At 43.0% G+C, this 27,712-nt stretch overlaps 1 protein-coding gene across 1 annotated transcript; it reads left to right on the top strand.

Annotated features, from left to right (window-relative positions):
• Positions 1 to 5,627: 5,627 nt before the first annotated feature.
• Positions 5,628 to 6,703, top strand: LOC125536260 (uncharacterized protein At5g39865-like). The gene has a single exon (XM_048699455.2). It carries the CDS (start codon positions 5,714 to 5,716, stop codon positions 6,473 to 6,475), a length of 762 nt encoding a protein of 253 aa, XP_048555412.2. The 5' UTR covers positions 5,628 to 5,713; the 3' UTR covers positions 6,476 to 6,703.
• Positions 6,704 to 27,712: the final 21,009 nt, after the last annotated feature.

Here is a 27,712-nt window from a genome sequence, read left to right as displayed (position 1 = left end):
CCGGAGGTGGAGGGAGAACAATCATCCCCACAAATCTTGGACACACCATATTTATCTTGAAGCTTTGTCCACAACTCATGAGCATCCCAGAACGGCATGAGTTGAAATATAACTACATTGCTCAAAGCATCGAAAAGCACATTAGAAGCTTGAGCATTGAGATAAGAGTTTTTCTCATCATCTAAAGATAATCTTTTGGGATCCCTTGGAGGAGAAAAACCCATATCTACAATTCGCTCTAAATTTGGGTCCATGACCCTAAAGAGATTAAGCATGTGAATTACCCAAACAGCAAAATTTGTGCCATCGAAACTAAGAGTGTCAGAGAATACTAATCCCCTAGTCGACATCTTTACTCTCTAGGCGATAAAGCCTAATAAAGATAGATGAGGCTCTGATACCAATTGAAAGATCATGGATGTCGCCTAGAGGGGGTGAATAGGCACTTTAAAATAATTACAGTTTAGGCTTGAACAAATGCGGAATAAACCTAGCGGTTAATTTGTCAAACACAAAACCTAAAACAACTAGGCTCACCTAAGTGCACCAACAACTTATGCTAAGCAAGATAAACAACTAGGTGATAGCAAGATATATGACAACAAACAATATGGCTATCACAAAGCAAAGTGCATAAGTAAAGGGCTCGGGTAAGAGATAACCTAGGCAGGCGGAGATGGCGATGTATCCCAAAGTTCACACCCTTGCAGGTGCTAATCTCCGTTTGGAGCGGTGTGGAGGCACAATACTCCCCAAGAAGCCACTAGGGCCACCATAATCTCCTCACGCACTCGCACAATGCAAGATGTCGTGATTCCACTAAGGGAACTTTGAGGGCGGTCATCGAACCCGTACAAATGGCAACCCTTGGGGCGGTCATCGAACCTGTACAAATGGCAACCCTTGGGGGCGGTCACCGAAACCCATCAAAATGCTCAGGGCAATCTCCACAACCTAATTGGAGACCCCAATGCTTGCCCGGAGCTTTAACCACAATGATTGAGCTCTGAACACCACCAACCATCTAGGGTGCCCAAGCACCCAAGAGGAACGAGCTCAAGGGTACCAAGCACCCAAGAGTAATAAGCTTCTCAACTTGTAACTTCCACGTATCACCGTGGAGAACTCAAACCGATGCACCAAATGCAATGGCAAGGGCATACGGAGTGCCCAAGTACTTCTTTCCCAAATCCCACCAAAGCAACTAATGCTAGGGAGGAAAATGAGAGGAAGAACAAAGAAGAGAACACGAAGAACTCCAAGATCTAGATCCAATGGGTTCCCCTCACCTAGAGGAAAAAGTGATTGGTGGAAACGTAGATCTACATCTCCTCTCTCTTTTCCCTCAAGAACTAGAAATAATCATTGGAGAGATTGAGAGAAAGCAACATCAAAGAAGGTCAACAATGGGGGAAGAACACGAGCTCTAAGGATGGGGTCCAAAGGGGAAGAAGACCCCCTTTTATAGGTCCCCACAAATCTGCCCGTTATGTGCAGAAAACTTTAGGACCGGTACAGCCAGTGCATGAACCAGTACAGCTGGTCAAAGCAGAGGAAAAACCAACCTATAGGAAAAAGCCCTAAGCGGTACAACAGCCCGGGGAACCGGTAGTACCGGTTAAACTGAACTAACCGGTACACCCGCTCCACAACAGAACCCAGACCGGTGGTAGAGCGGTACAGGGCCGGTACAACCTTCAGACCAATTCTAGAGCAGTACAACCACTCCAAACACCAATTGTACCGGTCAACCGGTACAACCTCTTTAAGGCGCGGTACAACCTCTCTAGGTAAAACATGTAAGATCAAAACAACCACAACTTTCGCATACGAGCTCCGAATTCGACGAAACCAAATTTTTTGGAAAGCTAGCGACAAGGGCTAACACAATCTTGATAGAAATAACAATAATAAGGAAATTATAAAGGGCCCATAAGAAAATGGCAAGAACCCTTCCTCGAAAAAGACTGGTAAAACCTCCAACATCGAAAATGCAATAGAAGAAATATGCGAACTCCGTTTTCGATGAACACGAGCTTGTCAATAAGATGACCATAAGCTCCAAACCTCACAAGGAGAAAACAAACAAGAACCAATAAAGATGATGCAAGGATGCAATGATTTGAGCTCTCTACGAACGATACGATCAAGCTACTTATCGAGAGCCCCCTTTGATAGTACGACAATCGATCCTATAACCAGGTCTCCCAATTACCACCATGAGACCGGTAAAATAGAAATCCTATCAAGGGCAAATCTTTGCCTTGCACATAGTCCACTTGAGCTAGATGATGACGATCTTGACTCCCTCAAGTTGGACCACCTTTCTTGATTGTGTTGGCTCAGTGAAGACTAGTTAATTTCTCCCCCATAATCCACTATGGGTGAGCCACTGTTTGGCACATATTCACAAGTCCATTGACACCATAATAGACGGCAAGCTTCAAGCACTTGATCTCTTCGTGATTCTCCACTTGAACTTGCACACAGAAATCTTGATGACGATCACCACTTGATGTCATCCTCTCAATGGGGTGAGTGATATCTTCCTATTGACACAAGCCCATGGACACATAGCTAACCCCACACAGAACTCTCACATAGACCATGGGTTAGTACACAAAGCGCTTACCATACCATGGGATCACTTATCCCTCTTGGTGCTTCATCTATGCTTTGTGAGTTGATCAACTTGGTTCACTCTTGACTTAGTCTTGATCAAACTTGAATCTTTCCAACTCTCTTCATTTGGATGATGTCTTGAAGGTAAACATGAATGATCACACAATATTCTTCTTCAAGACATGCTTGCAATAAGCTCAACACTCACATGACCAATCTTTTGATAATTCCTTAATAGCACCTTGGTCAACTCATAAACTCCTTGAAACCAACACATGGACTTCAAGAAATGCCTATGGACAAATCCTTCCAATATAACTCAATATAACCATTAGTCCATAGAGAATGTCATCAATTATTAAAACCACACATGGGGGCACCGCATGTCCTTTCACCTTTGCTTCACGATACATTATAAAACCCAAGCCTAATCCACCAAATGTGTACAAGAAAAGATCTTTGTCTGTGTTGTATCCCCGTGATTCATACACATGCTCATTATACCGGTCTCCTCATTACCAGTTTTGTTATTCTTTCTCGTTGTCATGATTCAGCATCCCTGTGAGCCAGTAACTTGTATCTGGCCAGACGATGATAGATGTCATCATACCGAGAGGGCCCTAAGAATATCTTTCCATCGTCGGAGGAGCAAATCCCACTCTTGGCTATCTAGCCCCTTGTCATACTTTCCGATAAACCTTTAAGTTGTCATTATTATCACGGTGTTACAGATGAGACTAAAGCAACCACAAACTGCATCATCCAGTATGAAGTGACTCAATACTTTCATGGTCTAAGGAACTAGGCATACATTAACTCTCTGTGTTATTATTATAGACTTGCGATGATAACATGTCTAAGTATAACAAACAAGTTGGGTTAATTTAATATGATCGTTCTTCTAGCATCACACTATCAAGGTTGTCGGCATCCTTGTTACACTTAAGTTATGCCTATGATCTGGAAAACATAACCAGCATGCAACACTTGAGCTAGTCCTGGAGGCGAGACCAGAAATCAGGTTTTATCGTTTATAACTCTACACGTGCTTATGGGTTTTCCTTTGAATCACATATTTAAGAACCATATCAGTTTAGCATAGAGTGTAAACATCTAATTATAAATGTGGAAATAAATAATACAATTATTATGCCCTCTACGGCATATTTCCAACAAAATCATGTTCATTGCGTTCCTAAAATGCATGTTTATGTGTTGTTCCTAGTGAGAATAATAAATTGGTCTCTCAAATGACCATGAAATGATATAGAATGTGGAATAGTTAAAGAAAAATAAATAAAGATATTATTAATTTAAATTTCTTGATCTAATGTTAGAATATCCATCTAAGCATTTAGATTTTTGTTATCTTGATAGCTATTCCGGCATTCTCCATATGACTGAAAGTACATACCATGCCTAGTGCGAATAAGAATGGTTTCACGCCTCATGGTCAAGTTAATAAAGTGTTCTCTTTGCTGTAGGAATACTTGGGAAAAATAAATAAAATAACTTAATCATCCTAACTGCAATTACAACAAATGCATTATTAACTTCCATCAAAATGTTACACGTGAAAAGAAAGGCAAAGATGATGGAAATAATAAAATAATCAATATAAGGTACCTGATCAATCATGAAATGATAATTAATTCCCTAAAACGTTCATGAAAAGGATAACCACAACAAAAGGTAAACCATGCATGGCCTGAACAAAATGTTATATTCAGTGATGCTAATATCATGCTAAAAATTGTCCACACATAAGGTCAATGTACCAAACTAACACAGTTCAAAACGACTAAACGTTGATCAAATATAAGCATACAATGAAGAAGTTTAACCTACCATAGATTCTTTGAAACCGTTGTGGGAATCTTCCTAAAAGACATTCCTTCACAGACTTTTTTTTTGGGGGGGCGGCACATTGGTTAATTTTCCAACAACGACAAATAAAAAAAGCTAAAATAATACCATGACTTTACTACCTTGAATAAAAAATGTGAACATGTCCATACAAACAAAAAACAAGCGATAACTAAGGAAAACTCAATTCACAGATCAAGAAAATAGGGAAGTAGATGCAACAAAACCTTCCTTTGGTCACATGGCCGATTGAAGTGAAACCTCCACACAAAAATTGCCCAATTCCCTTGCTTCCATTGCAACCTAGAGATGAAAAAAGAAGAGTCTCGGCAAAATGATGGTCAGTAAACTGAACACTGGGTTTATTTACACGACTCAAAGGCACAATTACCAAACAAAGAAATGAGAAACCAATCCAAAGTCCACGGGATTGAAGTCCAAGCCCAAGACAGAAAAAGCCCACAAAAGACACGCTGAATAGGCCACAACAAACTGAAAAAGGGTCGTCACAATTCAATCAAAGGTTTATTTTCCTTTGATGACGACGTGTCCATGGTAAGGCTTCCGAAGCGAACACGATAATCATGTAGTAATAACTCTTGACTATTTTAAACCAATAATTGGAATAAAATTTAATTTTTCCAGCTAAGGAAGGTAATGACTCTTGACTATTTTACCCTCCGTGTAATATCGAAATTCGAAAGTCTTTATGCGCATCCAAATGTGGTCACCGCATTAACGCTCCATTCACATAGATAGTGGGTACATTTTAATGGTGGCGGAGATTTCAAGGTCTCCTTCCAACACTAGATTCAAAATTATTTGGATATAGCTCACTCAAGTTTAATGCGTTTCCCGGGTTATCGAAGCGGGGATGCTTGGCGTGTCATCGCGATCTCACAAAATCTAAGCACGACCGCCTATTTTGTGTTACGGTCCAAAATACATATAAAATATAGAATGTATACTTGTCAAGAAAAAATTGTGCATCTTATCTAATTCTTTTGTTATGGTACATGCAACAAAAAAATTGAAAGTTTGTCAGGTGGTGTTCCCTAAAATTCTTGGAAAATCCCTAAAAAAAGTGACATGTTCAGATGGGCTGGGTTTTCAAATCACGCCCCATAAAACCCACCCCAAACGAACGAGGCCGGCCGCCGGCCACAAGGCAAAGCGCAGACAAAACCCCACCGCTTCCGTCCCCTCCGTCCTCGCAGCCCCCATCATGGCTATGTGGCCTTCTTGGGTGAAGACGCGCGCTTCCAGGTCCAAATCCTCCCCGTCCACCGCGCTCGTCGCCGCTGCCGCCACCACCCGGCGCTTCTCCATCGCCTCCCACTCCCCCTCCCTCAAGGACATCCCGTCGCTGGTCCGCCCGGAGCACCCCCGCCCGCCGCGCGTCTTCCACCGCCTCCGCGTCGCGGCCTCCGCCCTCCGCCTCCTCCGCGCCCTCAAGTCGGCCTCGGCGCACGCCACCGCCCGGGAGCCAGAGGTGCACGTGGTGCTCTACTCCACCTCCCTCCGCGTCGTCCGCCGCACCTACGAGGACTGCTACACCGTGCGCTTCATCCTGCGGGGGATCGGCGCCACCGTCGACGAGCGCGACCTGGCCGTGGACAACGCCTTCGTGGCGGAGTTCGCCGCGCTCCTGCCGCCCCGCCTGGGCCTGGCCCTCCCGCAGGTCTTCGTGGACGGCCGCCACCTCGGGGGCGTCGAGGAGGTCCAGCGCCTCCACGAGTGCGGCGAGCTCAACCGCATCGTCGCGGCCCCGACGATATCCTCCGCCCCGGCCCATCCCCCCTGCGGCCGCTGCGGCGACGAGCGCCACGTGCCCTGCGGCAGCTGCGACGGGAGCCGGAAGAAGCACAGCGACGACGGGAGCCGCAAGAAGCAGAGCGACGACGAGGACGGCGCCCTCACCTGCGCCGCCTGCAACGCGAGCGGCCTAGTCCGGTGCCCGGACTGCCTCTTCCCGGCGGCCGCCTGATTGAGATCCAGTCAGTAGTCGGGTAACTGAAACTCTTTACTACTGGCAGCAGTAGGACAGCTACTCCTCATCGACGCCAGCTGCTCAGGTCAAAGAGACCAGCTCGATATACTCTATTTAGTTACTACTAGTCAAAGTAGTTCAAACTTCAAAGCCGGTTACACAATTGGTACTATAATTATAATTTAGCTTCGGCATCAGTACAACTTTCAGAAGATTTGCTGCTCATTTTCCTCTCTTGGCTACTCCAATCCTGGACGAACCAGACGAGAATCATAATACAATTATACTCCTACTTGGTTGGACTCTGTACGTGCGTGCGTTTCAATCAAATCTTTTTAATTCTCAATCAATGGCACGGGCTTCGCGTGCAGCTTGCGTGCCAATGTTTACCGGTGGGAGACTCGTTGGTGTGTTTGCGCACGCGACATGCACGATATACCCATGCGGCTAGCGCATGCTCATCACAGTTGTGGCGTGAAAGGGAGAGCATCATCTATTCATCTGGCTCCTATATGATTGCCCGATGTTTCGTCGCGGGGTACGGCAAACGCTCCAGGCACGGTGTCGGCCAATCATGGCTCCTACGGGCGGCACGGCACGGCACTCGGCGCATCGGCGGAGGGCACGGCGAGCCGAGAGATGGGTGGGTTCGACTTCGAGGGGTAGGGTTGGATCATGGGAATTTAACGGCGCCCACATGACGGGTCTCTCGTCGCGCCTTCAGCTCTCACGCGTGTATGCCGTGTGCGTGTACCCGTCCGCGGCAGGAAAAGCAACATCAGGGCCGGGAGCGCGGTGACCGTTGGTCGGTGTGGACTCTAGAGCGGGCGACGGGAAAGGGAGCGGCGGCCGTCGCGGCAGGTGCACAGCTCAGCGGTGATCGGCTCTTCTGTTCGAATGGACCGCAGCGTGCATCAGCTTTGCTCACAGCACCGAGAGCCTTCTGCGCCATGGAACGAAACGGCGCACACGCACCTGGTCATCCTGGATCGACGCAGCACGAGCGCGCCACATTACTAGTCCAGCCCATTCGTTCGCTCGATCGTGCTTGCTTCGCTGGTTGTTCGCTTCGGATTTCTTTGGCTTTTTTTTTGGTTATATACTTCTTTCTCCTTTGTTTTTCAATGCTTGTTTGCTTTTCGTTGTTATACTTTGGTTTTTTTTGTTTTTCTCGGGTTTCTTCTGGTTTTTTTCTTTCTTGCTTGCTTTTCAATGGTTATTAAGTCTATATCTTTTTCTTCTTCTTTGTTTTTTTGGTTTTCTTCGAGTTTTCTTTCCATAGAATACTACATTTTTCTATACATTGCATATATTTTTCATACACATTTAAGATCTTTTAAATACAAGGCGGATATTTTTAAAAAATACATGCTTCGATGACTATCATTTTCATACACATTATACATATTTATTACATATCTTTAACATTTTCCCAATAAATGATTACATTTTCTAAGTACATGTTTTGATGTCTACCTTTCTCATACATATTGTACATTTTATACGTACATATAAAAATTATTTATACATCTTTACTTTTTAAAATATAAGATAAACATATTTATTCATTTATGCTTTTTTCATGCACCTTGAACATTTTTTGTATACATCAGAAACATTTTAGTACAAAAAGGTTAACATTTTTCAAATACATCATTAACATTTTGTAAAATGCATCTTTTGTTGTCTATCTTTTTTATGCATATTGTACATTTTTATATACATAAAAAGCTTTTACACGTTTAACTTTTTACAATAGATTATTAAATTTTTTAAAATACATGTTTTGATGTCTATTTTTTCATACACATCATATATTTTTCATATAAACATACACAATTATTTATACACGTTTAACATTTTCCCAATATATGATTAGCATGTTTTTAAACATATGTTTAATGTCTACTTTTTGTGTACACCTTGTACACCTTTTGTATACATCAGGATCATTTTGTTATACACGTTTAACATTTTTTAAATACATGATTAACATTTTTGTCATATACATGTTTTGATATCTAATTATTTTCATAAAGGTTGTCTATTTTTTTATAGATCAGAAAAGAAATTTATACACATTTAAAAAAATTCAAATGCATGAATAGTGTTTTTGGTAATGTATATATTCAAAATATTTTTAATATAAACGGAAGTTAAAGAAACCAAAACAACAATGTAAAACAATGGAAGAAAAATGAGTGCTTAACGACCCGCGCGCTGGCCGACCCATTCGTGCAGGCGAGTGCTCATACGGTCTCGCACTAAACAAAGTATAGTCACGGCCCTTTGTGGGCGCTCAATCGTTCCACGGTTTGACTGGTCGATGGGTTGACCACTGACTTTCAGGAAAAATACGATTCTAAAAGAAATAACCCAAATTGGGAAAAAAATATCTACACAATTAAAAATCATGGATTTTGTAAAAATCTCAGGAATTGAAAAAAAAATTTAAAATAGTTTGCGAAATTGAAAAGGCTCGCGCATTTGAAAAGGTTCACTAATTTGAAAAACAAATCGCAAGGTTGAGAAAAAGGTTACGAATTTGAAAAAATATCGCCTAATTGAGAAGAGATTAACAAATTTAATAAAAAGTATTTTGAACTTAATAAAGGTTCACAAATTTGAGAAAATGGACCAAAAGCCTCTGAAAACTCCCCAAACCTGGGTTAGGAAGCTTCGGCGAGCTTCCCTCGAAAAATTGCCTTAGATGGGCCGACCCATTATGGTCGACTGGTGTGCGCCCTTTACCAATAGAGCTAAAAGTGATGGTATTACTACTAATTAGAAAACCTATATCAAGAACTCCTATACGACGCCTTCTACGCCATGAAACCAAGTGACACTCATGCGCCTGGGCCGACCCAAGACGAGAGCACAGCATGACCGATTGACCATTGACTTTAGGAAGAAAATAATGAATTTGTGAAAAAAATCGCAAATATGGGAAAAGTTCAGAAAAATGAAAAAAAAACTCTGATTTTGAAAAAACTTGGTGAATTTTAAAAAGCTTCTTAAATTTAAAATATGTTTGTGAACTTATAAAAGTTGAAGCATAAGAAGAAAGTTTACAAATTATGGGAAAAATATTCACGAGTTTAAAAAAGTTCACAAATTCGAGGTAAAAGTTTGACTTTGGATTTTTTTTATGTTAATGAATTAAAAAAATACAAATTTGGATATTGTCCACAAATTTGAGGAATAGTTAACGATTTTTGTGAAGGGTTTAAGAATTTGAAAATTTTCACACATTTGGAAAAGGGAAAAAACCCGAAGAAAACTCGCTCCAGAAAACGAAAAGACAAAAAATATTACGAGGACCTTCTAGTAGTTTCCCAAAATCAGGCTGTGAAGCTTCGAGATATGAAATTCTTATGTCCTGCATGTAGCATTAGGATTGAAGGGTTTGCGCCCTGTACCAATAGAGCTAAAAGTGACACTATGAACGCTAAATATGAAATGGCTTTTTTAGGAAATGCATCATTTTTAAAGCTCAAAAATCATGGGGATACAAATGATGTCGAGCAAAATAGAAAGCACACATGGCACCCAGAAGTAATAGAAGAAGACACCTTGTTCCTGCTTCTTGTGGATGATCTTGACCGCTCGAAAATAGACGCAGCGATAGTTTACCTCTTGAAGGATAGCAGCATAATGATAGGGAGCTTCGATATCAATATTCGCAAGAACTTCCGGGCAGTTTGAACCGATGCATATGGAGTCGATGTGGATGTGAGTTGCGAGAGCCAACGCTTCATTGCACGCCCAAGCTTCAAGGCCCGTCGGGTCGACGAGGCCTTTGAAAACCACCACCGATGCAACAAGTTACTGGGCGTGTGATACGTCTCTAACGTATCTATAATTTATGAAGTATTCATGCTATATTTGCATTATTTATATATTGTTTTGGTGAACTTTTATGTTATTTTACGGACTAACTTATTGATCTAGTGCGCAGTATCAGTTCCTGTTGTTTTGCATGTTTTTGGTTTCGCGGGAAATCCATATCTAGGAATGTCCGAACATGATGAAAATTTACGACAATTTTTAATGGAAAACAAGAAACCTAGAAGCATCCGGAGAGGACCGGAAGATGGATGTGGGACCCACAAGCCCAAGGGGTGCAACCTACTGATAACCCACAAGTATAGGGGGTCGTTTATAGCCTTCTTCGATAAATAAGAGTGTCGAACCCAACAAGGAGCTAAAGGTAGAACAAATACTCCCTCAAGTTCTATCGACCACCGATACAACTCTACGCACACTTGACGTTTACTTTACGTAGAACAAGTATGAAACTATTTTGTAGGTGTGATGCTAAAACTACTTTGCAAGAATAAAACTAGAAGTACTTTGCAAGATAATAAAAGTTAGTGTTCAGAAAAAGGGTTTGTGTCAACAAGAAAGTTATTTGTTTCTAGGCAATCGATAACAAGTACCGGTAATTATTATATTAGGAAGAAGCATGAGCTAACATACTTTCTCTACTTGGATCATATGCACTTATGATTTGAAATCTAGACCGCAACTACTAAAGATCATTAAGGTCGTGAAATCCAACCATAGCATTAAGTATCAAGTCCTCTTTACTCCCATACGCCATAACCCACTTATCCACGTTTAGGCTGCTGTCACCCCCGCAACACTGACAATAAGCAAACCATGAACATATTGCAACACCCTACAACAGGGCCCCCTGACGTTTGCGAGACACGGAGGGCACCGTAGGATAGCACCATAAATAAAATATACAATCATACCAACCAAGATCAGGATTAACCCACAGGACAAAATGAATCTACTAAAACATCATAGGATAGACAAATATCATTAGGAAATAATATATGGAGTTGAGCACGATGTTTAAGTAGAGATTACAACAGGGAGAAGAGGTCTTACACATTGCATAGAGGGAGAGAAAGTTGGTGTTGACAGTAGCAAGATTGTTGATGTAGATCGCCGTCCCGATCCTTGCCCTGGTGGCGTTCCGGCGCCACCGGGAGAGAGGGAGAGAGCCCCCCCTCCTTCTTCTTCCTTGGCCTCCCCCTAGATGGGAGGAGATTCCCCCTTTGGTCCATGGTCTCCATGGCGGCGGAGGGGCGGGATCCCCTCCGAGATTGGATCTCTCTCTCTCTCTCTCTCTCTCTCTGTGTGTGTGTGTGTGTGTGTGTGTTCTCTTCTCTTTCGCGTATTTTCAGATCTGGCCAAAAACTGTTTCTTATATTCTGGGAGATCCGTAACTCCGATTACGCTGAGATTTTAACACGTTTTTTTTCGGATATAAGCTTTCTTGCGCCCGAAGTAGAGCTCCAACCGACGTTCGAGGAGGGCACAACCCACCACCACGCGCCAGGGGCCACTGGCGCGCCCTGGTGTCTTGTGGGCTATGTGGGCCTCCGTTTGCGGTGATTCCAACTCCCAAAAATCACATATATTCCAAAATAATTCTCCGTGAAATTTTATTGCATTTGAACTTCGTTTGATATGGATATTCTGCGATACAAAAAATAGGAACTGGCACTGGGCACTGGATCAATAGGTTAGTCCAATAAATCATATAAAAAGTTGCCAAAAATCTATAGAAGTTGTATAATATTGGCATGAAACAATAAAAAATTATAGATACAACGGAGATGTATCAGCATCCCAAGCTTAATTCCTGCTCGTCCTCGAGCAGGTAAATGATAAAAAAGATATTTTTTGATGTGGAATGCTACCTAGCATAAACTTGATCATATATCTAATCATGGCATGAATATTAAGACATAAGTGATTCAAAGCAATAGTCTATAATTTGACATAAAGACATCAATACTCAGGCATCCCAACAAACAATCATGTCTTTCAAAATATCAACGCTGAAGAAAGCTATCCCTAAAAAATAATATAGTCTTGTCATGTTGTGTCTTCTTAACACAAAGTATTTATCATGCACAACCCCGATGACAAGCCGAGCAATTAGTTCATACTTTTTAACGCGCTTCAACTTTTTCAACTCTCATGCAATACATGAGCGCAAGCCATGGATATAGCACTACGGGTGGAATAGAGTATGATGATAGGGGTAAATATATATAAGACAAAAAAGTAAGAGAGTCTCACATCAACGCGGCTAATCAACGGGCTATGGAGATGCCCATCAACTGATATGAATGTGAGGAGTAGGGATTGCCATGCAACGAATACACTAAGAGCTATAAGTGTATGAAAGCTCAATATGAAACAAAGTGGGTGTGCATCTAATCCTATAATGAAAAATTCCCACTAGTATATGAAAATGACAACATAGGAGACTCTCCATATGAAAAACATGGTGCTACTTTGAAGCACAAGTGTGGTAAAGGATACCAACAATGCCCCTTCTCTCTTTATTTTTTTCTTTTTTTTCTTTTTCTTTTTTTCTTTTTCTTTTTTTTCTCTCATTGTCCGGAGTCTCATCTCAACTTGTGGGGGAATCATAGTCTCCATCATCCTTTTCTCACTGGGGCACTGCTTTAAAAATGAATAATGATGATCATCACACTTCTATTTACTTATAACTCAAAAGAAATAAAAATTGCAACTTGATACCTATGACAAAGTATGACTCTATATGAATGCCTCTGGCATGTACCAGGATGTGCAATGATCTAGCGTAACATGTATAAAAATGGTGAACGGTGGCTAAGCCACAACTACTATGTCAGCTATATGATCATGCAAAGCAATATGACAATGAATGCTCAAGTCATCAAACGGAAGCGGTGGAAGTTGCATGTCAATATATCTCGGAATTGCTATGGAAAGGCCATAATAGGTAGGTATGGTGGCTGTTTTGAGGAAGATATAATAAGGCTTATGTGTGATAGAGCGTATCATACCACGGGGTGTGGATGCACCGGCACCACATCTCGAGGTGAGAAAGGGCAATGCACGATACCGTAGTGTTGGAAATATGCCCTAGAGGCAATAATAAAATGATTATTATTATATTTCCTTGTTCATTATAATTGTCTCTTATTCATGCTATAATTGTGTTATCCGGAAATCATAATACATGTGTGAATACATAGACCATAACATGTCCCTGGTGAGCCTCTAGTTAACTAGCTCGTTGATCAACAAATAGTCATGGTTTCCTGACTATGGACATTGGATGTCATTGATAATGGGATCACATCATTAGGAGAATGATGTGATGGACAAGACCCAATCCTAAGCATAGCACAAGATCGTGTAGTTCGTTTGCTAGAGCTTTTCCAGTGTCAAGTATCATTTCCTTAGACCATGAGATCGTGTAACTCCCGGATGCCGTAGGAGTGCTTTGGGTGTACCAAACGTCACAACGTAACTGGGTGACTATAAAGGTATACTAAAGGTATCCCCGAAAGTATCTATTGGGTTGACACGGATCGAGACTGGGATTTGTCACTCCGTATGACGGAGAGGTATCTCTGGGCCCACTCGCTAATGCATCATCACAATGAGCTCAATGTGACCAAGTGTTTGGTCACGGGATCATGCATTACGGTATGAGTGAAGTGACTTGCCGGTAACAAGATTGAACGAGGTATTGGGATACCGACGATCGAATCTCGGGCAAGTAACGTACCGACTGACAAAGGGAATTGAATACGGGATTGATTGAATCCTCGACATCGTGGTTCATCCGATGAGATCATCGTGGAACATGTGGGAGCCAACATGGGTATCCAGATCCCGCTGTTGGTTATTGACCGGAGAGTCGTCTCGGTCATGTCTACGTGTCTCCCGAACCCGTAGGGTCTACACACTTAAGGTTTGGTGACGCTAGGGTTGTAGAGATATTAGTATGCGGTAACTCGAAAGTTGTTCGGAGTCCCGGATGAGATACCGGATGTCACGAGGAGTTCCAGAATGGTCCGAAGGTGAAGATTAATATATAGGAAGTCCAGTTTCGGCCATCGGGAAAGTTTCGGGGGTAATCGGTATTGTACCGGGACCACCGGAAGGGTCCCGGGGGTCCACCGGGTGGGGCCACCTATCCCGGAGGGCTCCATGGGCTGAAGTGGGAGGGGAACCAGCCCGCGCCCCCCATGGGCCTCCCCCTGCGCCTAGGGTTGGAAACCCTAGGGGTGGGGGGCACCCCACTTGGCTTGGGGGCAAGTCCCCCTTGGCCGCCGCCCCCCCTTGGAGATCCCATCTCCTAGGGTCGGCGCCCCCTAGGGGCCCTATATATAGTGGGGGGGAGGGCAGCCGCACCCAAGCCCTTGGCGCCTCCCTCTCCCCTCGTAACACCTCTCTCTCTCTCGTTGGAGCTTGGCGAAGCCCTGCCGAGATCACCACTGCTTCCACCACCACGCCGTCATGCTGCTGGATCTCCATCAACCTCTCCTTCCCCTTGCTTGATCAAGAAGGAGGAGACGTCTTCCCAACCGTACATGTGTTGAACGCGAAGGTGTCGTCCGTTCGGCACTTGGTCATCGGTGATTTGGATCAGGACGAGTACGACTCCATCACCCCCGTTCTCTTGAACGCTTTCGCTCGCTATCTACAAGGGTATGTAGATGCACGCCCCTCTCCCTCATTGCTATATGACTCCATAGATTGATCTTGGTGATGCGTAGAAAATTTTAAAATTCTGCTACGTTCCCCAACAGTGGCATCATGAGCTAGGTCTATGCGTAGTTTCTATGCACGGGTAGAACACAAGTTGTTGTGGGCATTGATTTTGTCAATTTACTTGCCATTACTAGTCTTATCTTGATTCGACAGCATCATGGGATGAAGCGGCCCGGACCGACCTTACACGTACGCTTACGTGAGACTGGTTCCACCGACTGACATGCACTAGTTGCATAATGTGGCTAGCGGGTGTCTGTCTCTCCCACTTTAGTCGGATCGGATTCGATGAAAAGGGTCCTTATGTAGGGTAAATAGAAATTGGCATATCACATTGTGGTTTTGGCTTAGGTAAGAAACGTTCTTGCTAGAAACCTATAGCAGCCACGTAAAAACTTGCAACAACAATTAGAGGACGTCTAACTTGTTTTTGCAGCATGTGCCATGTGATGTGATATGGCCAAAAGGATGTGATGAATGATATATGTGATGTATGAGATTGATCATGTTCTTGTAATAGGAATCACGACTTGCATGTCGATGAGTATGACAACCGGCAGGAGCCATAGGAGTTGTCTTAATTTATTTATGACCTGCGTGTCAACATAAACGTCATGTAATTACTTTACTTTATTGCTAAACCGTTAGCCATAGTAGTAGAAGTAATAGATGATGAGACAACTTCATGAAGTCACGATGATGGAGATCATGATGATGGAGATCATGGTGTCATGCCGGTGACGATGATGATCATGGCGCCCCGAAGATGGAGATCAAAAGGAGCAAATGATATTGGCCATGTCATGTCACTATTTGATTGCATGTGATGTTTATCATGTTTTTGCTTCTTATTTGCTTAGAACGATGGTAGTAAATAAGATGATCCCTCACAATAATTTCAAGGAAGTGTTCCCCCTAACTGTGCGCCGTTGCAAAAGTTCGTTGTCTCGAAGCACCACGTGATGATTGGGTGTGATAGATTATAACGTTCACATACAACGGGTGTAAGCCAGATTTACACATGCAAAACACTTAGGTTGAATTGACGAGCCTAGCATGTACAGACATGGAATTGGAACACAAGAGACCGAAAGGTCGAACATGAGTCGTATGGAAGATACGATCAACATGGAGATGTTCACCGATGATGACTAGTCCATCTCACGTGATGATCGGACACGATCTAGTTGAGTCGGATCATGTATCACTTAGATGACTAGAGGGATGTCTAATCTGAGTGGGAGTTCATTAAATAATTTGATTAGATGAACTTAATTATCATGAACTTAGTCTAAAAATCTTTGCAAAATGTCTTGTAGATCAAATGGCCAACGCTCATGTCAACCTCAACTTCAACACGTTCCTAGAGAAAACCAAGCTGAAAGATGATGGCAGCAACTATACGGACTGGGTCCGGAACCTGAGGATCATCCTCATAGCTGCCAAGAAAGCATATGTCCTAGAAGCACCGCTAGGTGATGCGCCCATCCCAGAGAACCAAGACGTTATGAACGCTTGGCAGTCATGTGCTGATGATTACTCCCTCGTTCAGTGAGGCATGCTTTACAGCTTAGAACCGGGGCTCCAAAAGCGTTTTGAGCGATACGGAGCATATGAGATGTTCGAAGAGCTGAAAATGGTTTTCCAAGCTCATGCCCGGGTCGAGAGATATGAAGTCTCCGACAAGTGCTACAGTTGTAAGATGGAGGAAAATAGTTCTGTCAGTGAGCACATACTCAAAATGTCTGGGTTGCACAATCGCTTGTCCCAGCTGGACATTAACCTCCCGGACGAGGCAGTCATTGACAGAATCCTTCAGTCGCTCCCACCTAGCTACAAGAGCTTTGTGATGAACTACAATATGCAGGGGATGGTGAAAACTATTCCTGAAGTATTTTGAATGCTGAAATCAGCGGAGGTGGAAATCAAAAAGGATCATCAAGTGTTGATGGTCAATAAAACCACTAGTTTCAAGAAAGGCAAGGGTAAGAAGAACTTCAAGAAGGACGGCAAGGGAGTTGCCGCGCCCGGCAAGGGAGTTGCCGGGAAGAAGTCAAAGAATGGACCCAAACCTGAGACTGAGTGCTTTTATTGCAAGGGAAAGGGACACTGGAAGCGAAACTGCCCCAAATACTTAGCGGACAAGAAGGCCGGCAACACTAAAGGTATATGTGATATACATGTAATTGATGTGTACCTTACCAGTACTCGTAGTAGCTCCTGGGTATTTGATACCGGTGCGGTTGCTCATATTAGTAACTCAAAACAGGAGCTGCGGAATAAGCGGAGACTAGTGAAGGACGAGGTGACGATGCACGTCGGGAATGGTTCCAAGGTCGATGTGATCGCCGTCGGCACGCTACCTCTACATTTACCTACGGGATTAGTTTTAAACCTCAATAATTGTTATTTAGTGCCAGCTTTGAGCATGAACATTGTATCTGGATCTCGTTTAATACGAGATGGCTACTCATTTAAATCCGAGAATAATGGTTGTTCTATTTATATGAGAGATATGTTTTATGGTCATGCCCCGCTGGTCAATGGTTTATTCTTAATGAATCTCGAACGTGATGTCACACATATTCATAGTGTGAATACCAAAAGATGTAAGATTGATAATGATAGTCCCACATATCTGTGGCACTGCCGCCTTGGTCACATCGGTGTCAAACGCATGAAGAAGCTCCATACAGATGGACTTTTGGAGTCTCTTGATTTCGAATCATTTGACACGTGCGAACCATGCCTCATGGGTAAAATGACCAAGACTCCATTCTCCGGAACAATGGAGCAAGCAACCAACTTATTGGAAATTATACATACTGATGTGTGCGGTCCAATGAGCGTTGAGGCTCGCGGTGGCTATCGTTATGTTCTCACTCTCACCGATGACTTAAGTAGATATGGGTATGTCTATTTGATGAAACACAAGTCTGAGACCTTTGAAAAGTTCAAGGAATTTCAGAATGAGGTAGAAAATCAACGTGACCGAAAGATAAAATTCTTACGATCAGATCGTGGGGGAGAATATTTAAGTCACGAATTTGGTACGCACTTAAGGAAATGTGGAATCATTTCACAACTCACGTCGCCTGGAACACCTCAGCATAACGGTGTGTCCGAACGTCGTAATCGCACTCTATTGGATATGGTGCGAACTATGATGTCACTCACTGATTTACCGCAATCATTTTGGGGATACGCTCTAGAGACAGCTACATTCACTTTAAATAGGGCACCGTCTAAATCCATTGAGACGACACCGTATGAATTATGGTTTGGGAAGAAACCTAAGCTGTCGTTTCTAAAAGTTTGGGGATGCGATGCTTATGTCAAGAAACTTCAACCTGAAAAGCTCGAACCCAAGTCGGAAAAGTGCGTTTTCATAGGATACCCTAAGGAAACCATTGGGTATACCTTCTACCTCAGATCCGAAGGCAAGATCTTTGTTGCCAAGAACGGGTCCTTTCTGGAGAAAGAGTTTCTCTCGAGAGAAGTAAGTGGGAGGAAAGTAGAACTCGATGAAGTACTGCCTCTTGAACCGGAAAGTAGCGCAACTCAGGAAGATGTTCCTGTGGTGCCTGCACCGACTAGAGAGGAAGTTAATGATGATGATCAAGGTACTTCGGATCAAGTTGCTACTGAACTTCGAAGGTTAACAAGGACATGTTCCACACCAGAATGGTACGGCAACCCTGTCCTGGAAATCATGTTGTTAGACGACGGTGAACCTTCGAACTATGAAGAAGCAATGGCGGGCCCAGATTCCAACAAATGGCTTGAATCCATGCAATCCGAGATAGGATCCATGCATGAAAACAAAGTATGGACTTTGACAGACTTGCCCGATGATCGGCGAGCGATAGAGAATAAATGGATCTTTAAGAAGAAGACGGACGCGGATGGTAATGTTACCATCTATAAGGCTCGACTTGTCACTAAGGGTTATCGACAAGTTCAAGGGGTTGACTACGATGAGACCTTCTCACCCGTGGCGAAGCTGAAATCCGTCTGAATCATGTTAGCAATTGCCGCATACTATGATTATGAGATATGGCAAATGGACATCAAAATGGCGTTCCTTAACGGCTTTCTTAAGGAAGAATTGTATATGATGCAACCGGAAGGTTTTGTCGATCCTAAGAATGCTAACAAGGTATGTAAGCTCCAGCACTCCATCTATGGGCTGGTGCAAGCATCTCGGAGTTGGAACATTCGCTTTGATGAAATGATCAAAGCATTTGGGTTTATGCAGACTTATGGAGAAGCATGCGTTTACAAGAAAGTGAGTGGGAGCTCTGTAGCATTTCTCATATTATATGTGGATGACATACTTTTGATGAGAAATGATATAGAACTTTTGGACAGTATTAAGGCCTACTTGAATAAGTGTTTTTCAATGAAGGACCTTGGAGAAGCTGCTTACATATTTTGCATCAAGATCTATAGAGATAGATCGAGACGCCTCATAGGTCTTTCACAAAGCACATACCTTGATAAGATATTGAAGAAGTTCAATATGGATCAGTCCAAGAAGGGGTTCTTGCCTGTGTTGCAAGGTGTGAAATTGAGCTCAGCTCAATGTCTGACCACGGTAGAAGATAGAGAAAAGATGAGTGTCGTCCCCTATGCCTCAGCCATAGGGTCTATCATGTATGCCATGCTGTGTACCAGACCTGATGTAAACCTTGCCGTAAGTTTGGTAGGAAGGTACCAAAGTAATCCCGGCATGGAACACTGGACAGCGGTCAAGAACATCCTAAAGTACCTGAAAAGGACTAAGGATATGTTTCTCGTATATGGAGGTGACGAGAAGCTCGTCGTAAAGGGTTACGTCGACGCTAGCTTCAACGCAGATCTAGATGACTCTAAGTCACAAACCGGATACGTGTATATTTTGAATGGTGGGGCAGTAAGCTGGTGTAGTTGCAAGCAAAGCGTCGTGGCGGGATCTACATGTGAAGCGGAGTACATGGCAGCCTCGGAGGCAGTGCATGAAGCAATCTGGATGAAGGAGTTCATCACCGACCTAGGAGTCATACCCAATGCGTCAGGGCCGATCACTCTCTTCTGTGACAACACTGGAGCTATTGCCCTTGCCAAGGAGCCCAGGTTTCACAAGAAGACCAGGCACATCAAGCATCGCTTCAACTCCATTCGTGAAAATGTTCAAGATGGAGACATAGATATTTGCAAAGTCCATACGGATCTGAATGTCGCAGATCCATTGACTAAACCTCTTCCGCGAGCAAAACATGATCAACACCAGAACTCTATGGGTGTTCGATTCATCACAATGTAACTAGATTATTGACTCTAGTGCAAGTGGGAGACTGTTGGAAATATGCCCTAGAGAGAATAATAAAATAATTATTATTATATTTCCTTGTTCATGATAATTGTCTGTTATTCATGCTATAATTGTGTTATCCGGAAATCATATTACATGTGTGAATACATAGACCATAACATGTCCCTGGTGAGCCTCTAGTTAACTAGCTCGTTGATCAATAGATAGCCATGGTTTCCTGACTATGGACATTGGATGTCGTTGATAACGGGATCACATCATTAGGAGAATGATGTGATGGACAAGACCCAACCCTAAGCATAGCACAAGATCGTGTAGTTCGTTTGCTAGAGCTTTTCCAATGTCAAGTATCATTTCCTTAGACCATGAGATCGTGTAAGTCCCGGATGCCGTAGGAGTGCTTTGGGTGTACCAAACGTCACAACGTAACTGGGTGACTATAAAGGTATACTACAGGTATCCCCGAAAGTATCTGTTGGGTTGACACGGATCGAGACTGGGATTTGTCTCTCCGTATGACAGAGAGGTATCGCTAGGCCCACTCGGTAATGCATCATCACAATGAGCTCAATGTGACCAAGTGTTTGGTCATGGGATCATGCATTACGGTACGACTAAAGTGACTTGCCGGTAACGAGATTGAACGAGGTATTGGGATACCGACAATCGAATCTCGGGCAAGTAACGTACCGATTGACAAAGGGAATTGAATACGGGATTGATTGAATCCTCGACATCGTGGTTCATCCGATGAGATCATCGTTGAACATGTGGGAGCCAACATGGGTATCCAGATCTCGCTGTTGGTTATTGACCGGAGAGTCGTCTCGGTCATGTCTGCGTGTCTCCCGATCCCGTAGGGTCTACACACTTACAGTTTGGTGACGCTAGGGTTGTAGAGATATTAGTATGCAGTAACCCGAAAGTTGTTCGGAGTCCCAGATGAGATCCCGGATGTCACGAGGAGTTCCGGAATGGTCCAGAGGTGAAGATTTATATATAGGAAGTCCAGTTTCGGCCATCGGGAAAGTTTCGAGGGTAATCGGTATTGTACCCGGACCACCGGAAGGGTCCCGGGGGTCCACCGGGTGGGGCCACCTATCCCGGAGGGCCCCATGGGCTGAAGTGGGAGGGGAACCAGCCCCTGGTGGGCTGGTGCGCCCCCCATGGGCCTCCCCTGCGCCTAGGGTTGGAAACCCTAGCGGTGGGGGGCGCCCCACTTGGCTTGGGGGCAAGTCCCCCTTGGTCGCCGCCCCCCCTTGGAGATCCCATCTCCTAGGGCCGGCGCCCCCCCTAGGGGCCCTATATATAGTGGGGGAGGTAGGGCAGCCACACCCAAGCCCTTGGCGCCTCCCTCTCCCCTCGTAACACCTCTCTCTCTCTCTCGTTGGAGCTTAGCGAAGCCCTGCCGAGATCACCACTGCTTCCACCACCACGCCGTCGTGCTGCTGGATCTCCATCAACCTCTCCTTCCCCTTGCTGGATCAAGAAGGAGGAGACGTCTTCCCAACCGTACGTGTGTTGAAAGCGGAGGTGCCGTCCGTTCGGCACTTGGTCATCGGTGATTTGGATCACGACGAGTACGACTCCATCAACCCCGTTCTCTTGAACGCTTCCGCTCGCGATCTACAAGGGTATGTAGATGCACTCCCCTTTCCCTCGTTGCTAGATGACTCCATAGATTGATCTTGGTGATGCGTAGAAAATTTTAAAATTCTGTTACGTTCCCCAACACGTAGAGGGCTAGCAAATTGCGGAAAGGTAAGAGTGTGTATAATCCATGGACTCACATTAGTCATAAAGAACTCATATACTTATTGCAAAAGTTTATTAGCCCTTGAAGCAAAGTACTAGTACACATGCCCCTAGTGGGATAGATTGGTAGGAAAAGACCATCGCTAGTCCCCGACCGCAACTCATAAGGAAGACAATCAATAATAAATCATGCTCCAACTTCATAGCATAACGAGAGACTATACGTGCATGCTTCGGGAATCACAAACCTTAACACCAATATTCTTACTAACCACAACCGTTTACTAGTACCTCCCACATATTCCATCTCTATATCGCAAAACTATTGCAAGGAATTAAACATATCATATTCAGTGATCCACAAGTTTTATGTAGGATTTGATGAGTAACCATGCAATTGACCAATTCCTGTTGACTCTCTAAATAGATATAAGTGAAGCAAGAGAGTTTAATTCTTTATATAAAAGATCATTCTCTAACAAATATAAGTGAAGCAAAAGAGCATTCTACAAATAACGGTTTTCTATGTGAAGAGAAACAAGCAATCCAAACTTCAAATGATATAAGTGAAGCACACGAAGCATTCTATAAAGCCATACTCAAAAGATATAAGTGAAGTGCAATGAGCATTCTATAAATCAACCATGGACTATCTCATACCAGCATGGTGCATAAAATAAAAGTGAAAAATAAACACAAGAGGCGCTCCAAGATTGCACATGTCACATGAACGAAACGAGAACGAAAACATACCAATACTTGTTGAAGAAAGATGGGATGCCTTCTGGGGCATCCCCAAGCTTAGACGCTCGAGTCTCCTTGAATATTTACTTGGGGTGCCTTAGTCATCCCCAAGCTTGAGCTCTTGCCTCTCCTCCTTCTCCTCATATCGAGACCTCCTCGATGTTTGATCACTTCATCCACACAATACTCAACAGAAAGCTCGGTAAGATCCGTTAGTATAATAAAGCAAATCACTACTCTAAGTACTGTTGCAAACCAATCATATTTTGTTTTTAATTTTAGCTACTGTAATATAACTTTTTCTAGGCTTAATCCACTGATAGAATCGATAGTTTCATCAAAACAAGCGAAACAATGCATCAAAAACAGAATCTATCTTAAATAGGACAGTCTGTGGTAATCTAAACATTCACCATACTTCTGGTACTCCAAAAATTCTGAAAAAATATGAAAAAATAAACAATTTGTATAGCAAGACTGTGCAAAAAGTTTCAGAAGCTTTCGATGTTCTAGTAAAAAATGTAAAATCGCGCGCTACATCCAAAGTTTTTGTTTTGCACCGCACATACCAACAAACAGTCTACTCATCATAAAGGCAAATGTTGGCACAAAAATTTTACAATACAAAGGATTTGTACAAGGGGATAATTATTTTTGTTGAAAAGTTTCTGTAATTAAGATTCACAAAGTCATGAACAAAGTTCAAGGCTAGCTCCCACTTTCACAATGCTCGTCCCTATCACTTTCACTTTTCTTTTTGTGAAGTTTTAAGTTCCCCTCTATATTTTTATTTTTAAACTTTATGAAAGCACTCAACAGAAATAAATGACTCTCTAAAACTTCCGGGTTGTCTCCCTGGCAGCGCTTTGTTTAAAGCCATTAAGCTAGGCATAAAGTGCTCAAGTAGTGGATCCACCCGGATCCCAAGGTATATCAAAGCCAATTTTAATTAGCAATGATTTGGCATTTAGTAGTGAGCACAAAGAAACATATATCATGCAATGACGAAGTCTAACTCTCTTCCTATGCATCGGCATGTCATATAAGAACAATTCATGCACATCAAGTAAAGGCCAATACATAGCATAAGCAGTTTCTTGCAATTCTATCGTGTTGGAAACATAGAGAGGTGGAGATATAGTTCCTCTCTCATAATAACTGCAAGTAGGAGCAGCAAGCACATGCATATTATATTCATCAAAATCATCATTTGTAATGGTAGAATGCAACCCATCAATGCAATCCTTAATAAGTGCAAACTTCTCCGATGTAGTGTAGTTGGAGAGTTCAAAAAGATAATAGGACTATCATGCGTGGGTGCAATAGCAACAATGTCATTCTTAACATAAGGAACTATAGCAAGTTCATCCCCATAAGCATAATTTAAATTGGCATCATGTCCACGAGCATAGCAATCACCAAGTTCATCAAAAAGGGATATTTCAAATGAATCAACGGGATCATAGCATTTATCCTTCGGTAAGAACGAACGGGCATTAAACAATGTATGAGTTGAAGAGTTACTCTTATTAGAAGGTGGGCATGGGTAGCTAATCTTCTCTTCCTCCTTTTGTTCTTCGCTTTCCTCATCATCTTTTTCATCAAATGAGCTCACAGTTTCATCAATTCCTTCTTCCATAGACTGTTGCAAAATATTAGTCTATTCTTGGAGAGTGGAGACTTTCTCAATAAAAACATCAATATCGTAATTATATTTATAATTATCATAGCAATATTTAAGTATTGCAAAATTTTCAGGTCTATAAACATCATCATCAAAAGCTTCATACTTTAAAAACAAAGATTCAATTTCATAAGCACCCTTAAAAGCAACAAATTCTTCTATTCGTTCCACATCATAGTAATCATATATACCATTAGTATAAGAAGCTAAGGTTTCATTATCATTAAATTTGCATGAAAAGGAAAGGTGTGGAGCATTCATCCTAGAGCAACAAGTAAAATCATATCTCAAGCATAAATCCCAAGCATACCAATGCAACATATAAATTTGATCCCATAAAAGTTTCCCTTTTGTGTCAACTGATAATCCTTAAAGTATACACGTTGATCCAACGTTACTCCCATTATCAAGTTGGATGGGGTTTTCTCAGGATTATCAAAGTAGTGCATAATATTTTTCACATAACGAGCATCGAGGGTTTTAGGAGGTTCCCCATCTCCATGAGTAGCACGTAACACTAATTTTTTTGGTGTTTCGTGTTCCATATCCATAACTAAAGATAGAGAACAACTTAGAACAGAAAAATAAAAACTACTTAGTGATAAAGCAAACAAACACACACGAGAATATTCACACCACACTATTTCTCCCCGGCAACAGCGCCAGAAAAAGGTCGTGATAACCCACAAGTATAGGGGATCGTCTATAGCCTTCTTCGATAAATAAGAGTGTCGAACCCAATGAGGAGCTAAAGGTAGAACAAATATTCCCCAACAAAGTGTCATTCCTATGCATCTCCTAGATAGATCTTGCGTGATCGTAGGAAATTTTTTGAAATACTACGTTCCCCAACAAAGTTGAGTCATCTATTTTGGAACGGAGGGAGTAGGACCTAAGTGTTACTATGACCAGCGCTAGGGCTCATTTCATAGACTTTGGTGTGCGCCTACCTGCAACCGGCTGGCATCATCAGGATATCGTTGTGCTATGCTCATGGCATTTTTGGTGGACGTTCTCTCTCCCATTACAAAACATGGGCACATTTACTAGCAACATAAAAACACACAAATAATATCATAAGTAATCTCCGCGTCTTAGTATACTGCCTGATATTCACGTACGCATTTACTAGTGTTTTGAAAAAAAAGATGTGGATCTCCCCCTCCCCCCCCCCCGCCTGCTCCCTCCCGGGTCGCTCGCGCGTGCGGCCCTGGAGCCTCCAACACCTAATAAAAAAGCCCCTAAATCATGGTCTCCCCTGGCCGCTGCCGTCGACGGTGCCGGCCGAAGGCGGCGGGTGGGTGGGAGCGCCCCGTCGGGCTCCCTTCGCACGGAGGCGAGGTGACAAGCGAGCGGTGAGGAGGTGCGGTGGTACTGGTCGGGAGGCGTGATACGTCTCCAACGTATCTATAATTTTTGATTGCTCCATGCTATATTATCTACTGTTTTGGACATTATTGGGCTTTATTATCCACTTTTATATTATTTTTGGGACTAACCTACTAACCGGAGGCCCAACCCAGAATTGTTATTTTTTGCCTATTTTAGGGTTTCGGGGAAGAGGAATATCAAACGGAATCCAAACGGAATGAAACCTTCGGGAACGTGATTTTCTCACCGAACATGATCCAGGAGACTTGGACCCTACATCAAGACATAAAGGAGGAAGCCACGAGGTAGGGGGAGCGCCTACCCTCCCAGGCGCGCCCTCCACCCTCGTGGGCCCCCTGTTGCTCCACCGACGTACTCCCTCCTCCTATATATACCTACGTACCCCCAAACAATCAGATATGGAGCCAAAACCCTAATTCCATCGCCGTAACTTTCTTTATCCACGAGGTCCCATCTTGGGGCCTGTTCCGGAGCACCGCCGGAAGGGGCATCCATCATGGAGGGCTTCTACATCAACACCATAGCCTCTTCGATGAAGTGTGAGTAGTTTACCTCAGACCTTCGGGTCCATAGTTATTAGCTAGATGGCTTCTTCTCTCTTTTTGGATCTCAATACAATGTTCTCCCCCTCTCTTGTGGACATCTATTCGATGTAATCTTCTTTTTGCGGTGTGTTTGTTGAGACCGATGAATTGTGGGTTTATGATCAAGATTATCTATGAACAATATTTGAATCTTCTCTGAATTCTTTTATGTATGATTGGTTATCTTTGCAAGTCTCTTCAAACTATCAGTTTGGTTTGGCCTACTAGATTGATCTTTCTTGCAATGGGAGAAGTGCTTAGCTTTGGGTTCAATCTTGCGGTGTCCTTTGCCAGTGACAGTAGGGGCAGCAAGGCACGTATTGTATTGTTGCCATCGAGGATAACAAGATGGGGTTTTTATCATATTGCATGAATTTATCCCTCTACATCATGTCATCTTGCTTAAGGTGTTACTCTGTTTTCATGAACTTAATACTCTAGATGCATGTTGGATAGCGATCGATGAGTGGAGTAATAGTAGTAGATGCAGGCAGGAGTCGGTCTACTTGTCTTGGACGTGATGCCTATATACATGATCATACCTAGATATTCTCATAACTATGCTCAATTCTGTCAATTGCTCGATAGTAATTCGTTCACCCACCGTAAAATACTTATGCTCTTGAGAGAAGCCACTAGTGAAACCTATGGCCCCCGGGTCTATCTTCATCATATGAATATTCCAATACTTAGTTATTTCCTTTGCTTTTATTTTACTTTACATCTTTATCATAAAAATACCAAAAATATTATCCTATCATATCTATCAGATCTCACTCTCGTAAGTGATCGTGAAGGGATTGACAACTCCTTATCGCATTGGTTGCGAGGAGTTCTGGCGCCGTTGCCGGGGAGGTTCGCGCAAGTCAAGATTTGACTCCCGACAATGAGCCATTTCTGGCGCCGTTGCCGGGGAGTCTACGCAAAAGTCAACATACCAAGTACCCATCACAACCCTTATCTCCCGCATTACATTATTTGCCATTTGCCTCTCGTTTTCCTCTCCCCCACTTCACCCTTGCCGTTTTATTCGCCCTCTCTCTCTCTCTCTATCCTCCCTCTCTTTCTCCATTTGCCTCTTTTTGCCCGCTTGCTTTTTGTTTGCTTGTGTGTTGGATTGCCTGCTTGTCTCGATGGCTCTTCCCCGATTTGGTGATCTTCAACTTAAAAGGTTAGAAGAA

Source organism: Triticum urartu, chromosome 1A, assembly GCF_056163025.1.
Source record: "Triticum urartu cultivar PI428250 chromosome 1A, HENAU_Tu73, whole genome shotgun sequence".
Lineage (NCBI taxonomy): Eukaryota > Viridiplantae > Streptophyta > Magnoliopsida > Poales > Poaceae > Triticum > Triticum urartu.
The sequence above is the reverse complement of the archived record's forward strand: the minus strand, read 5'-3'. Positions and strand labels throughout refer to the sequence as shown.